The sequence below is a fragment of the Sinocyclocheilus anshuiensis genome, unplaced genomic scaffold, assembly GCF_001515605.1.
Source record: "Sinocyclocheilus anshuiensis isolate Anshui unplaced genomic scaffold, SAMN03320099.WGS_v1.1 scaffold47, whole genome shotgun sequence".
NCBI classification, from domain to species: Eukaryota; Metazoa; Chordata; class Actinopteri; order Cypriniformes; family Cyprinidae; genus Sinocyclocheilus; species Sinocyclocheilus anshuiensis.
The window spans coordinates 889312-904777 of record NW_015551047.1 but is presented as its reverse complement, the minus strand read 5'-3'; the positions used below and the strand labels follow the sequence as shown (position 1 = coordinate 904777).

Sequence of the window (15466 nt, the reverse complement as noted above, 5' to 3'; positions counted from 1 at the left end):
GGTTTCTTGCCATGCTGCGGACGCAAGCTTCAGACGAAGAAGTGAATGATGTGTGCTCCCGGCGCCTATTTATTCTACTGGTGGTGGATGAGGAGATACCCCCTGACAATGTAAAGCGCTTTGAGTGCCTAGAAAAGCGCTATATAAATGTAATTAATTATTATTATTATTATTATTAAGTTACGGAACGCGCAAAACTGCATGTTAAACATTTCCCATAAAGAAAACACTTAACGTGGTTTAATGCATCAAGCATAGCCCAGAATATGAGCCCACAACCCACAAAGTTTCACAAAACCATTTTTTTCTCCCATAGAAAACCAAACGCTGTAGTTTTAGGTTTGATATTCGCTGCATATTCGCCTAGGCTGCTTTAGGGACCGTCTGCAAATTTACCTCACAGTACAAAACGAACGCCAATATTTTTTTCAAATAAATGTTTACAGTAAATGAATAATTTACTCAAACTGATTGAATATATATTGCCAATAACTCGCTTTCCCTAAGTATGTACCCTACACAAATATTTTTTTAAGAAAAAAATTACAGTAATTAACCAAAATGGGGTTTTTCGTGTTCCAAATTATGTATGTTACTAGTGACCAGACTGACTTACTACAGTTGAAATTTTGCCAATATCTTCCTCACTGTATATACTGTATATAATTATTCTTAAGAAATTACTGTAATTCATATAAAGTTTTTTTTTATGTTCCAAAGGTTGTAGTACATTCCTAGTAACTAGACTGACATAATAGGTAACATTTTGCTAATGCCTCCCTTACTGTACATAAAGTATGCAATATTTTGTACTACAACCTTTGGAACATGGAAAATCCCTTTTGGGGTCTTACAGATTTTTTTGTTTGTGTTTTAAATAATTGTGAATGGTACATACAGTAAGGGTGATATTGGCAAAATTTCACATGAAGTAAGTCAGTCTTGTAACTAGCAATGTACAACAACCCGTGGAACATGAAAAATAAATCCTTCTGGTGAATTACTGTAGTTTTTTTTAAAAGATATTTGTGTACTGTACATACCGTAGGGGAGATATTGGTAAAATCTAACCTGTAGTAAGTTAGTCTTGTATCTAGCAATGTACTACAGCCATTGGAACATGAAAAAACCCTTTCCAGGGATCTTTTATATGTAAATAATTGTGTACTGTACATATATGAAGGGAGGTATTGGCAAAATCTCACTTGTAGTAAATCACTATGAGCAATATGAGCTTTACAATTTGACAGTATGTTATTTTAAATGTTAAAAGTCATTTTATTTAAAATACATTGGACGTTTTAACCCAGTCGGTGGAATTGTCAGACGACGGTCCCTTGGGTGCGATAGCGCGTCAATGTTTTCTCCGGTTTAAATTTGCATCAACAATACACCCAGGCGGTTTTGAACTCCCTATTTTTATGTCAATATAAAGTGGTTGCATATTGTTAAAACTAATCATGGTATTGATATCTTTGTAGGACTGTTGACTCTATAGATCAGTGGTAAGGGAAAGCAATTATAAAGAAAATGCAGCGCGTTGCGTTCTTCTGACCTCATTTGCTTGCCTGTATATAGTTCGCTTAATCATAAAGCGTTTTCTGAGATCTGAGGTCTTATATCACTGTATTAGTTCACTGAGGCGCGTTACGCGTCGTTAGGGAATCCTGGAGTGTTATGTATGAGGGTCTTCTACTTAGCGCTTGCTCCATTTCTGCAAATCAGTTTTTGTGAATGAATGATTTAATCCAGCTGTTTGTTGCTTTGGTCTTCATCAACAGCCGCTTGCGCCACCTGCTGGTGAGTGACTGACAGCAGCTGGAGATCATGCATCGGTGCTCTACTGCTATTCCTGCAGCTCCCGGATGTGCAATGCCGAATTTTCTGTCCAATTTTAAGCACTTAATTTGTGGAAGCGAATTTGGAAAGTGAAATAAAATGGACCGAAATTTGCCTGTCGAATATTATACATCGTGTTTTTAAACAGATTGAATATTTTGGAAGTGAATTCTGGAAGGTGAATATGAATTATTGAATTTTTAATTATGAAAATGTGTGTGAAATATTTTGAATTGAAATATTCACAGCTTAAATAAACAACTATGTTAAATTTCAGGACCTAAAAATGCAAGCCCTGGAAATACAAGGCACTGAAATACAAGCACTGTTAATGCAATGCATTATTTTTTCAGTTAGTGCTATTCAACGAGCTTTTTTGTTTCAAAGACATATGGCATTATTTTTCTTCCATAAAGAGACTTCTTTTAAAAACATTTGTTTTTCTTATGACTTCAATTTTTTTAATTGTAGTATATAGATGTTGTCCCAAATCAGTCACTTATGACCTATCTCAGTTAGGTTGCAGCTGATGTAGGCATTAGACAGAAAGGCAGCTTTTTTCCCCCATCTTTTATCAGAAAATGTCTTTATATCTGTGTAATATCTTCTTGTAGCTGACTACCAGAGATTTACCAGGATGTGTGTGTCTCCTCACCAGCCACCCCTCCCTCTCTCCCCCTCCTAGGAAAGCCGAAGGGAAGGCCGCCAGCACTGGGCAGTCCGAGCTTCCCCCTGAGTACCTGACCAGCCCTCTGTCCCAGCAGTCTCAGGTAGTGCCCACCGAATCAGTAAGTAGTTACATTTCATAGAGGGCTCACTCTCATGGGCATCACAATTATGAAGCATACCACCAAATTTATTGAAACGGACAATAAACCAATAGTTTATCATTCACGCACAAGTTTATTTGGACCCTGAATGCAAAGCAGTTTTGAGGCTCATGAGTGAGAGCACATATTACTGTCTAGTTTGTGTGCTTACCATTAATCCCACTCCAATCAGTAATAAACACTGTATTTAAAGGTGAAGTGTATCATTTCTGTGCCACTAGTATGACCAAATAAAATTACTGAAAAAACAGCTGGCTCTTGTAGGAGCTGTTAATTTAATTATAATATGATAAGAATTTGAAGTCTCTTTGTTCATCAAGGCTGCATTTATTTGATTGAAAATACAGTAAAAAAAAAAAAAAAGTAAACTTTTTACTATTTGAAACAACAGTTTTCTATTCTAGTTTATTTTAAAATGTAATTTATTCCTGTGATGCAAAGCTGAATTTTCAGCATCATTACTCCAGTTTTCAGTGGATCTTTCAGAAATCATTCTAATATGCTGATTTGATGCTCATAAAGTATTTCTTACTATTAGCAATGTTGAGAATGTTGATGTTTCTCAGGATTTTTTTGATGAATAGAAATATCAAAATAACTTTTTTTTTTTTTATAAAAATAAAATGTCTTTACTGTCATATTTGATCAAATTATTGCATCCTTGCTGAACAAAATATTATTTCTTAAAAAATAAGAAATATTTTTTTCTGGCCACTAAAAAAATCTTACTAACTCCAAACTTTTGAACATGTATATTCATAACAATTAATCAGATTCACACCAATGGTAGACACAATGTTATGTCAGGCAAACAGACAAATTGCAGTTTTATTTGGTGCTGTTAATATTGTAGAAATTACGCTCTTCACCTTTAATATAGATGCACAACATTTAAGTGATCATATCAGTATCAGTGTTGGTGTGTTTTAATTAATTTATTTTGTTTTGTCCGAATCAGTGGAAGCCAATGATTTGACCCCTTACTAATTATTCATTATTAATTATTATTCTATAAAATCCAATATTAGCCAATATTGTTTTTTAAAAAACATAATACAAAAATTGTGTCTGCCAAAATTTCTATATTTGTGCACTGGTAATATATAAATAAAACAAAATGTAATCAAAACGTGTACGGCTCCCTCTCCACATCTTCCTGCTGTTTTCTTCTTGACCTCCTCTTGCTGCTCTGCTCCTCAGATGCCTCCTAAGAGAGATGAGGCTGCGCTGCAGGAGGAAGAGGAGCTGCAGCTGGCCATCGCGCTGTCTCAGAGTGAGGCCGAGGAGAAGGAGAGGATGGTACGATGTCTAATACCTGTAAGCCAGCCGTTCAGCATCAGCATAAATAAGGGGTCACATGATGATTGTTTGTTTACAGAGACAGAAGAACACTTACTCTGCGTACCCCAAAGCCGATCCCACCCCTGTGACTTCCTCTGCCCCTCCTGTCAGCACTCTCTACTCCTCTCCCGTGGTAAGAAACATTCATTGAAGTTATTAATTGAAACGCCTTGTCTAAATTTATGTTTAATGGGTAAATCGTTTCTCTTTTTACCTTTCAGAACTCATCGGCTCCATCGGCTGAAGATGTAGATCCAGAGGTGAAAAACCAACCAGTTCCTTCAAAAATAGTTGATTTTGTATTAGTACAGTAAATATGTCAATAATCTAATGTAATTATGTACACTGCTGCTCAAAAAACATTTTTTTGTTTTTAAAAAATGCTTTTGAAAATCTCTTATGCTCACCAAGGCTGCACTTATTTGATTGAAAATACTGTATTTCTGTTTGAATATGTTTTAAATGTAATTTATTCCTGTGATGCAAATTTTCAGCATAATTTCTCCTGTCTGATCCTTCAGAAATCATTCTAAAATGCTTAAAGAATTTTTTTTTATTATTATTATTATTATTATCAATGTTGTTACCCAATTATATATTGTGTATTATCAATTGTGTTGCTCAGTATTTTTGCAGAAACTGTTACCCATTTTTTTCAGGATTCTTTCATAATTAAGAAAAATCAAAAGCAGCGTTTGTTTGAAATAGACATCTTTTGTAACATTATGTCTTTACTGACACTTTTGCACAAGTATTTAAGTATTTTTTCATTTGGAAAAAAGACAATGATTTTTTTATCAGGACAAACTTTTTAGTATTATTTAAAAAAAAAAACACAAAAAAAAAACCTTGAATGGTAGTAAATGGAAAAACCCAGTTAGTGTAGTTAAATAATATTTGTAATATTTTCAGCTGGCCCGTTACCTAAACAGAACTTACTGGGAGAAAAAACAGGAAGAGGTTCGCAAGAGTCCCACCCCCTCTGCTCCTGCTCCAGTTTCACTGGCTGAGCCCGTGCCAATCAGCCAACCAGTGGAAAGCCTTGCTCCGGTCCAACCCATCAACATAGTGGAGGTACCTGCAGCACTGGAAATGGAGAATCAAGACAATTGTTGAATCATGTTCTGCACTGAACGTCTTGCATCTGTCTCTTCAGCAGCAGTATCAGAATGGAGAATCTGAGGAGAACCATGAGCAGTTCCTGAAGGCCTTGCAGAACGCCGTCACCACCTTCCTTAACCGCATGAAGAGCAACCACATGCGCGGCCGCAGCATCACCAACGACAGCGCTGTGCTCTCTCTCTTCCAGTCCATCAACAACATGCACCCACAGCTGCTGGAAATACTCAACCAGCTGGATGAAAAGAGACGTGAGTCATGTGTGCATGTTTGTATCTCAAGCCCGTGTCCACCTGGTATCAGCATTGACACACAGTGCTAAATATAGGTGTAAATGGGGTTCAAAACATGTTGTGATCTGATATAGAGCTGCGACAACTATTCAATAAAACCGTTAATTATTGCCAAGGAAAATAATCAAAACATAATTTCATTATCAGTTAGTGAGGTCTTTCCTTTGTGCATAGAAAACCTCCTTTATTAATTCATTGATACCAAATAGTGAAAAACACCACATTTGGTTTTTGCTATTAAATATAATTCAATTTACATTTTGCAAAACAATCATTTGGGTCAAAACAGTACACACTGCTAAAGGTTTCAAATTAACCATAATTGTTGTTCAGTTGTTAGTTCATGATACATAATGCACTAACTAATGTTAAATTGTACCATTTTTATAATATTTTTTATAATAAATTTGTTTTTGCATATTTACTGAAATAATTAGAAATAAATGTAAAATGAATAGATTTTTATCAAAATAAATTAGATGTTTTTTTTTTTATTTCCCACTAAATATTTTAAATATAGTAACTATATTATTTTTATTATATAATTATAGTAATGTCTAGAAATAAATAATTTGAAAATGAATAAGTTTCAGTTTCAGGATTTATTTTGATTTCTCACGATTTCATTTAAGGACAGTAAATAACACATGCATAACAACTGCTTAATATATTTACTAAAATAATTAGAAATAAATAATTTGTAAATGAATCAGTTTAAATGTAAATATCAAAATAAATTAAACTATGTATCTTGGTTTCAATTTAAAACTTTCTAAATATATTTAGAAACTGCTGCCTTCAAGCTGTTAGCTTGATCTTTTTGTTAGTAACTTCCAGTGTAGATAACTACTCTTTCCAAATGACACAAAATGTAGGAATATATTGAAGCTGGTTGGGTTGCAGTTTCAAAGTATTGTCCCTAACGCCTTTGAATTACAAGGTGCCTTGTGATAGTGAATGCTGTCTACTCTCTCGCTCAGTGTACTATGAGGGTCTTCAGGACAAACTGGCGCAGGTGCGTGACGCGCGGGCGGCACTGAACGCTCTGAGAGAGGAGCACAGGGAGAAACTGAGACGGGCTGCTGAGGAGGCAGAGAGACAGAGACAAATCCAGCTCGCCCAGAAACTGGAGATCATGAGGCAGAAAAAACAGGCAAGTAGCTTTTCTTTTGAGTCTGTGAATCATGTGATGAAGGAACACTGATTCTGATTGGTTACTGCAGGAGTACCTGGAGATGCAAAGACAGCTCGCAATCCAGCGTCTGCAGGAGCAGGAGAAGGAGAGACAGATGCGTCTGGAGCAGCAGAAACACACCGTTCAGATGAGAGCACAGATGCCTGCGTTCTCGCTGCCTTACGCACAGGTGTGCACTGCTACACACACACATTTGACAATTTCAGCGAGCTGATCAATGAATCAGTCATGATAAATATTACACATTATGTATTTGTTAATTATGTTATCTTTATAAATGGTTAAGTTTACTTTTAATGAGATTTGTAAGTTAGTTGTAGGGCTGGATGATATATGTTTTTTCTCTGTTTTTAATTATATGTTCTAAAATGGCTAAAAAAAAGTACAAATACTATATACAGGGTGGCCACGGGTCCGTAAAAAGTCTTAACATGTCTTAAATAAAGTTTTCCTAAAATAAGGCCTTAAAAAGTCTTAAAATGTCTTCAATTCAGATTCAGTAGGTCTTAAATATTTTTGGTCACATTACCACAAAAATTTCTCCAGTCTAATGGACCCAGTGAGTGTCCATCAAGAGTACTTTTTCTCCGCTGTAGTTACCGCGTCATCAGAGAGAATTGCGGTTACAGAATACAGTCGAACACCAGCTTGCTGACTAGCCTCCGAACTACTTTTAATGGGTTAATGCAAGTTTACTGAAAAATGGCTTGAGAATTGTACTTGCCCGACAGGACTAATAGCCTGATTAAAACTTAAGTGACAAAATATAATCACGAGGGATCTATTTTGCTGAATATTTTCACGATTGCAAATGTTACATTGATTTTAGTTCAACAAACAAGTAGTAAAGTATATGAAGTTACTTACATTTTTAGACACAATTGACTGTTTTGTTCTATTTCACCAACGAAAATAGTTCCAAACAAAGATCAGAACAGAATTATTGCACACATTCTCCAAGCCACACCCGGCGTTTTTGTTACTGAATGATTCAGAGGTTTGAAGGAATCGGTTGAATGAATAAGTGACTTACCGCCACCTACTGGCGGTTTAGTCTCATGCTTAAAAGTATGCATTTTTCCCCAACATTTCTTATTTGTATGATCAAAATTTTATTTACAACATTAATCCCATAACATTATTGATTGCTGTTGGAATTTTGTAATTATTTCATTTGATTGGTAACAGCCCTGTAGTGTATTACATTTCTTGATCAATTGTAAGAATTTGACATGAAAGATGACACATACATTTAATAAGGTAAAAAAAAAAAATTGGCCTTTATAAAGGTAAATGACATCCTGTGGTAAATATTAAAAACATGCAGATTTAAGTATGTAAAAGCTGACAGAAAACTGATGAAAATATTGCTTCAGAATAAATTGTTTACACCACCAAAAATCTCGGTGATGCGACACTTTTGTTTTGTGGGAATATTTTGTATGGGATATTGTCTGCTGATATGAAAAGTTCACTGTATATCGTAATAACAAATAGAATTTTTGACAGTGATGATATTTTGTTTTCTTTTTACATTTAAATGCGTTAAATATTAATATACGTATGTAATATAATGTGTATTTCCATCACAGGCTTGGTCTTAAATTTCACATAAGGTGGTATTAAAAAGGTCTTAAAAAGTCTTAAATTTAACTTGTTCATATCTGTAGACACCCTGTATATATATTTACATTTTTTGTTAAATCAACACAAGCAAGAATATTGAATCATATTCAAGTGAAGCATCATGAAACTAGTCTAACAATATGACCACTTCAGGGTTAATATAAAAATATATTAAAGTCATTACAGTGTTCACATTGTTTAATTTGAAATGACTGTCAAAGTCATTGTAAATATATAGTAAATTAACTATGTCTAATTAGACAATTAAAGGTGCAGTAGGAGATCTTGGAAAATGCTAACTTTAGCCTGATAGCACTGAAAGCGAACGTCCCACCCTCTCTGCAATCGCCGTTCAAAGCCACGCCCCCTGAACGCATAAACACTCACAGACCAGAATACCAGAGACAACATTACTACAATAGGCTACATCAGCGGTTCCCAATTCCAGTCGTCGCATTTATTTACAGAGGTATATTATGTCACACTTCACACTTCTCTTGTAAGTTTCGTCTGTGTGTGAAGACGCTGCGCAGCGCAAATCCGTGAATGAATGTTCTGAAGTTAAGTAAACTTCAAAGGATTTCCCCTGCTTAGGGAGCAGGGAACCGCTGGGCTACATCATGTGTCATTCACCTGTGAGAAAACTTTATAGTACTGTTAGTAAATGTACTACAATACCAGGAAGGAAGATCGGGTTGTTGATGTTTGTCTGCCATTCTCGCTCTGTCTGCACAGCATGCGAGAACGCGCTGAAAGACGTATCCTGTCTGCGCGAACTGGGTGCGCAGAGGTATGCAAATACAAATGTTGACAGGCAGGTAGGAAAGACAATTAAAATGCTCGGACCGAGCGTTTTGATTGGACGAACATTTCTTGTTCCTACACCTTCCACATAATATATAAAGACATTTAGACCACTTAACTTAATGATTGCTATCGGGATGTGAAGAGACTTTCAACCAGCATAACAAAAAATGTTTCTGAAGACCATCACCTATTGCACCTTTAACAATTATTTTGATAATCAATTAATCAGATGAAAAATAAAAAAAATAAAAAAATAATAAATCAATTAATTTTAACACATTTTTTACCAACTGTTTTTGGACGACTTGTGCATTACTGTCCAAAGGTTATGTAAACAAATATAATGAATGTATCCATGTAGGTTGTTCTGTACATTATGTGTGAAAAGGGTTAAATATAAATATTAAATTTCTATACAAAAAAAACTGATTGATTACCACTTAAAAATTAAAATTAAAATCACTAAACTAAAAGTGATATTACAGGAAAATCAAAGCGCAGACTGAATATTAACTGCTACGAAGCAGGATGAACATGCACATTCATCTAAACAGTAATTATATGAAATTTATACTCCAGTATAACAGTCTCTATACAGTGACTGCTCTCTGTGTCACATGCAGAGTTAAACATCAAACGACAAATATTTTAGCAAAATGTTTATTTTAGTCAGAATTATTGTGCTCCCATTCTATTGCGGCTTCAGTCTGATGTCAGAATGATTCTTTATGGAAATGGAAGTAATCACATAACTCCCTAGCATTTTAAAATGTAAAGACATGATTAATCTATAATCAGATTTGTTGTTAACTATTTTCGTTATTGATTTTATCAATTATTTGTTGCAGCCCTATTTGTAATGTGCTGTTTGGTGCTTGCAGATGCAGTCATTGCCTCCTAACGTGGCAGGAGGGGTGGTGTATCCCCCCGCTGGCCCTCCCAGCTATCCTGGAACGTTCAGTCCTGCTGGCTCAGTGGAGGGGTCGCCCATGCATGGAGTCTACATGAACCAGCCCGGACAGACAGCTGCCGGTGGCCCGTACCAGGCCATGCCTGTGTCAGCTACAGGTCAACCAATCATCCTCTGTCTTTATCACTCTTTAAAAATCAGTTTAATGAATAAACCACATCAGCTTCAAATGTGGCACTTTTTTATTTAATAGAGTGTGTCTGCTCACTGTCTTTTAGATCCCAACATGGTGAACGCTTACATGTATCAGACTGCAGGCACCAGTGGGCAGCCAGCCGCCCCTGGACAAGCAACCACCCCTGCCTACACTAACTATCAGCCCACACCGACACAGGGCTACCAGGTCAGGAGATCAATTTACATCTTCACATTTACCTAAATGTTCATATTATTTTACTGCTTTACAAGTACTGTTATTTATGGAAGCCCGTTTCTGCCACTAAATAAAAAAATAAAAAACGACAATTGTGACTTTTTTTTATCACGCAATTAACTTTTTTTTCCTCACAGTTGCAAATTACATCTCGGAATTCTGACTTTTTTCTCAGAATTCAATTGCATGTTTATATCTTAATTCTGCCTTTTTTTTTTTCTTCTCAGAAGTGTGGTAAACTTGCAGTTGCGAGTTATAAAGTCCAATTCTGACTATTTTCTTACAATTGCGTGTCTATATCTCACAATTCTAACTTTATAACTCACAATTGCGTTATAAAGTCAGAATTGTGTGTTAAAAAGTCGCAATTACCTTTTACATTTTTTATACAGTAGCAAAAAATGGGGCTTCCACAGTTATTTCCTTCAGGAAGAGCAAGTCTAGTTAATGAGTTCTACAGTTAATTTGAAAGTGTGGCATGAATGTTTGCATGTTCGTTTTGTAGAACGTGGTCTCTCAAGCTCAGAGTTTGCCCCCGATGTCCCAGGTTGCCCCCACCAACGGTATTGCCTACATGGGCTACCAGCCATACAGCATGCAGGTACGTTTACTGTATTTAAAATATTTACGTTTTACTGTATCAGATCGCAGGTTGTGTCTTGCATTACAACCTGTATGTCTCAGATCTGATGTTCTTCCCTGCTTACAAAAACCATATGGAAAGGAAAGTTTGGAGACTGGCACTGATTGCTGTTAAACTTCTTTTGCAGAATATGATGACCGTTCTTCCAGGACAAGACTCCAACATGCCTCCCCAACAGCCCTACATGCCTGGGCAGCAGCCTATGTACCAGCAGGTCAGCATTTTTATGTAGAAACGTTTTATTTGTGTGGAATAGCTTACTATTCTCTTACTATTTCAACAGTATTTGTGAAGTACGCACCTCAGGCATTTTATACTGTTTGGTCAAATTAATCAGAAATATGCAGTATACAGTGGAGCACACTAGACAGAATATTATATCGCAAAATGCAATGTGCTCGACCTTCAGTTTCATTTGTGAAAACTCAACCTGAAGTAATTACACTTTTTTTTTTTTTTTTTTTTTAAGTTAACATTTTTATACAAAGTTTGATATAAACACGAAACATGACTAATTATTTCCGAGATGATAACTTTAAAACATTAAGCAGCACAATTGTTTCCAAAATTGAAAATCAGCATAGAAGAATAATTTCTGAAAGATCTTGTGACACTGAAGACTGTATTAATGGCTGACGAAAATTCAGCTTTTTTATTATCTTTTTTTTTTATATCAAGTATTTTATATAGTGTATTATATTAAATAAGTATATTAAAATAAAAACTACTGTTTCTATATTAAAAAGAAAATTACTGTTTTTACTGTGTTTTTGATCAAATAAATGCAGCCTTGATCAGCATAAGAGACTTCTTTAAAAAAACATTCAAAATCTTTTTTTAAATCTTTACTGGAAAATGAATGGGAAACTGCTTTCAGATTCAATGCCTCTGACAAAGTGCTGGGACTGTAGCACTTTATAAATCTGAATTATGTTGTCCTCTCGTGTTTTTAAACAGATGGCTCCCCCCGGCGGTCCGCAGCAGCAATCACAACAGCAGCCGGCGCAGGCTCCTCCGGGCAGTGCAGAGGCTCAGCTCATTTCATTTGACTGATCATAGCTCATCATATGCCTTTACCCACCAGGTCCAGCACACTACATTCAAGCCTCCCTTACCCTGCTGTTTCTGGGTTTATCACCCTGCACCTGCTCTCGCTTCACTGTGCTCCACAGATACTAGTATGAAGGTGTACAAATATTGTAAAAGCATTCGGCTGTCTGAGTCCCCCTCCTCTCTCGGTCTCTTTCAATGAAGGAGGAGAGGCTACAGATGGAGCTGGTGGGGAACCTTTGTCTCTTAACTGGAGGAATCTCACAAAACTCAATGTCTAGATCATATTTACCGCCCCCCCCCTTGCGCTAAAAAAATAAATATATTTTAGACCATTGCATTTTTTTGTATTGTGACATCAGGTATGACAATTAAATGTTTCCTTTCTCCATTCTCATTATTGCAAAGCAGAAAATTGGTATTTAATTTAAACTGTAAAATAGTTACATAGTAATATTTGAAGAGTTCAGATGCAAAAGCCTCAAGTGCCATTTGAAATGTTCTTCTAAAATGAGCATTTTTATCAGGCTCCTATGTGTAGGTTCAGTAATTTCACTTTAATGGCAATGCATAGATTCTTTTCATTGACATTAAAGTGAAATAACTGAACATAAACACAGGAGCCTGAGAAAAATGATCATTTTAGAAGAAAATTTCAAATGGCACTTAGAGGCTTTTGCATGTGAACTCTTCATTTGTTGTTCTGCCTTTATCCTGATATCCTGATTTAAAAATGACTATATTAGTAATGAGATTCACCATTGACAATTATTAGAATTACCAAAAAAAACAAAAAACAAGTTGCCTTGACACGTTAAACATATGAGAGTTTTGGTGGAAATATGATTTATGAAGATGCAAAGAATCTTAATGGTCCTAGAATGTTTAAAGCCCATTTCTGCAACATAAAATAGTAATACTTTGGTAAATCATAATTATGACACAAGTTGAAATGTAATGTCAAAATTATACAATACTAAGTCATAATTGACACAGTATGTCATTAATGTCATAAGGTCAACTTATTTAAAATTCAAAGTTGACATTGTAAGTCATTATGAGAAAAAGATTCGTCATAATTAAGACTTTGTATCTCAGAATCATGACTTTAGTATCTCATACAAAGTCAAAACTGAGATACTAAGTCATTGTCAAAGTTCTACTTTGTCATAATTGTGTTTTGTCAATCTCAATTATGACATTGTATCTCTTAATTTAGTTTTTTTTTTTATTACACTAAGTCATAGTTCTGACAGTCAAAATTATGAGATACTAAGTCATATTTGAGATAAAAAGTCAAAATTATGATCTCATAATGATCATATAATTAATATCCCATAATGTTGATGTTTTATCAAAGAAGTTTCACTAAAGCTTAGGTGGCAGAAATGAGATTCTATTCAAAATATGAACTGGACATGTTGTGAGATTCATCCTACCTCTAACTTCCATCTCTAGATTTTCACAAATGTAGTTTTTCCTCATAAAACTAAGCTGATGTGAAGTTAGCCATTCGTACCATAGAGAAACAAACACAATACGATTCAAAAAGACATAACCATCCTTTGTCTTGTATTTTTCTAAGATGTGTTTGCATGAGTGAATACGTGACAGCCATGTTTTTTCTTTGGTTAAGAGACTTGCTGACTTTAGCAGAGTCACTGCGGCATCATAGCAGGTTTTCAGTTCCGATTTGCTCTGAAATGCTGTAAGATCATGTGACATTCCAGTGCTGGTTTCCATGGTTGCGATTCTAGAGATGCTTCAGAAGCTCTGCGTTTGGGGTCAGTGTTGTGGAATCCTCGCTAATGATTTATGCGGTAGATGGCGCAAACATTGACTTCTGTCGTATAATTAACAGCCAATGAGATGTCAACTTTACTGCTATTTGCATATCACCAATCTATTCAAAGTAAATAGGCTGGTGTTTCCAGATACTACATGTAAGTTTGCCAGACGTCACATCTATTTGTCTTTGCTCTTTGTGGATCTTCACAGAGTGGCTTGGCCAGGGGTTCAGACCTGACTGCGCAGAACTAGACCAATCAATCGATCTCAAAGCCGCGGTTTCATTACCAATTAATTACAGTGCAAAATTGAGTACTGGATCAATGGCAGACAAAGGAAGTCTATTTTTAGACAGCGATTGTAAAAACTGTTGACAGCCTGTGGATGGTTTTGATGGATGACGTGAACGCTGCATGTTTGTAACACACACACACACAGAACCGGTGACGTCTGTAACCCCTTTAATATCATCTTTATTCCATACTGATCCGCCTCATGATAAAAATAATACATTTTAAGATCATATTTAATAAATATCTTGTTTTTTATTGGTCACACATTAGTGGAAATGTTTCTTTTCCTGACTCTGAAAGTATGTGCACAATAAAACCATGTCAGTCTGTTAATTTGTGTGTTTGAAGTGCAGGCAGAATGAGAAACTGACTAAAAGAAAGTGAAACGTTGTAAATATTTTATCCTGGAAACTGGATCCATGTTCTCTGGATGGACAGATTTCCTACGGTTTTCTGAAGACAAGGCATTTGTTACTCTCAGACATCTCGATCTGTTGAATAACACACCAGACAGAGGTTATCAATGCTGGTTTCAAACACGAAACTTAAGAATGTCCTGTCACATTTAATCTCTAAATCATAAGATAGACGTGAGGAATTATATTTTGCTTAAAGAAAATGAAGCCTGTATTTAAGACCATTAAGATTTAGAGCTTTGTGAATTTGTTATGATAATTTAGCAATTAAAACCTCCCAAATCCTCATTACTGTTACACAAAAACTTGGATTGCAGTGTGAATTCAGTGAATTAATACAGTGTGAATTTTAAATTTGCATGTTATGATTGTAATATATTCTAATTTAAATAAAGAAAAATGAGAGAATGAGAATTACAAACAAATTGATGATAATAATAAAGTAAAACATTATGGTGATTAGAATTATGGGACAAAATATTCTTAATTGTTGTATGATGTCATGATGCTAAAAATAAAAATGGTTCTAAAATAGGTTTTATAAAACGGATAGTTCCGGTCCTTGATTCTGATTGGCTGAGCCACGTTCGAAGCTGTTGTAAATTACTCTACAAACATACACCTTTGTTTACTTTTGTCTGTGGCTTGGCAACCACTTTGTTGCAACCACAACCGTTTCTGAGGAACTACATTGTTTGGTGGAAGAATACTGTTTTTATTAATATCATTACACTTTATTTGCTCTGTTTTATTTTGTGAAACCTTACTACGTATATGGAATAACCGTTTTATAAAAGCAATAAGCCCCACTTCGCATCATGCCTAACAACTCCCCTTAGCTGTTATAAATTCACTGTAAACCACGGCTTCACGGGGCTTATTG

The 15466-nt window shown here is 35.4% G+C and overlaps 2 protein-coding genes across 7 annotated transcripts in view; one reads left to right on the top strand and one right to left on the bottom strand.

Moving 5' to 3' along the window:
* Nucleotides 1–12527, top strand: part of LOC107661832 (hepatocyte growth factor-regulated tyrosine kinase substrate-like) — a 23699-nt gene extending 11172 nt beyond the window's left edge. Inside the window, exons 9-21 of one of the 5 annotated variants that reach the window (XM_016451605.1) lie at nt 2525–2609; nt 3870–3968; nt 4048–4143; nt 4232–4270; nt 4923–5084; nt 5170–5380; nt 6403–6575; nt 6646–6786; nt 9932–10118; nt 10239–10363; nt 10899–10994; nt 11164–11250; nt 11994–12527. In XM_016451605.1, the coding sequence (XP_016307091.1) occupies nt 2525–2609; nt 3870–3968; nt 4048–4143; nt 4232–4270; nt 4923–5084; nt 5170–5380; nt 6403–6575; nt 6646–6786; nt 9932–10118; nt 10239–10363; nt 10899–10994; nt 11164–11250; nt 11994–12089 (1597 nt within the window). In that variant the 3' untranslated portion in view covers nt 12090–12527. Of the gene's footprint in view, nt 1–2497; nt 2628–3869; nt 3969–4047; nt 4144–4231; nt 4271–4922; nt 5085–5166; nt 5381–6402; nt 6576–6645; nt 6787–9931; nt 10119–10238; nt 10364–10898; nt 10995–11163; nt 11251–11993 lie in introns of all 5 variants that reach the window. The other 4 variants (XM_016451604.1, XM_016451603.1, XM_016451602.1 and 1 more) reach the window with 4 other exon arrangements.
* A 184-nt stretch (nt 12528–12711) lies between these two features.
* The window catches only part of LOC107661844 (UPF0585 protein C16orf13 homolog B-like), a 5633-nt gene continuing 2878 nt past the window's right edge, over nt 12712–15466 (bottom strand). For both annotated transcript variants that reach the window (XM_016451623.1, XM_016451622.1), the window contains exon 7: nt 12712–14658. In XM_016451623.1, the coding sequence (XP_016307109.1) occupies nt 14611–14658 (48 nt within the window). In that variant the 3' untranslated portion in view covers nt 12712–14610. The remainder of the gene's footprint in view (nt 14659–15466) is intronic.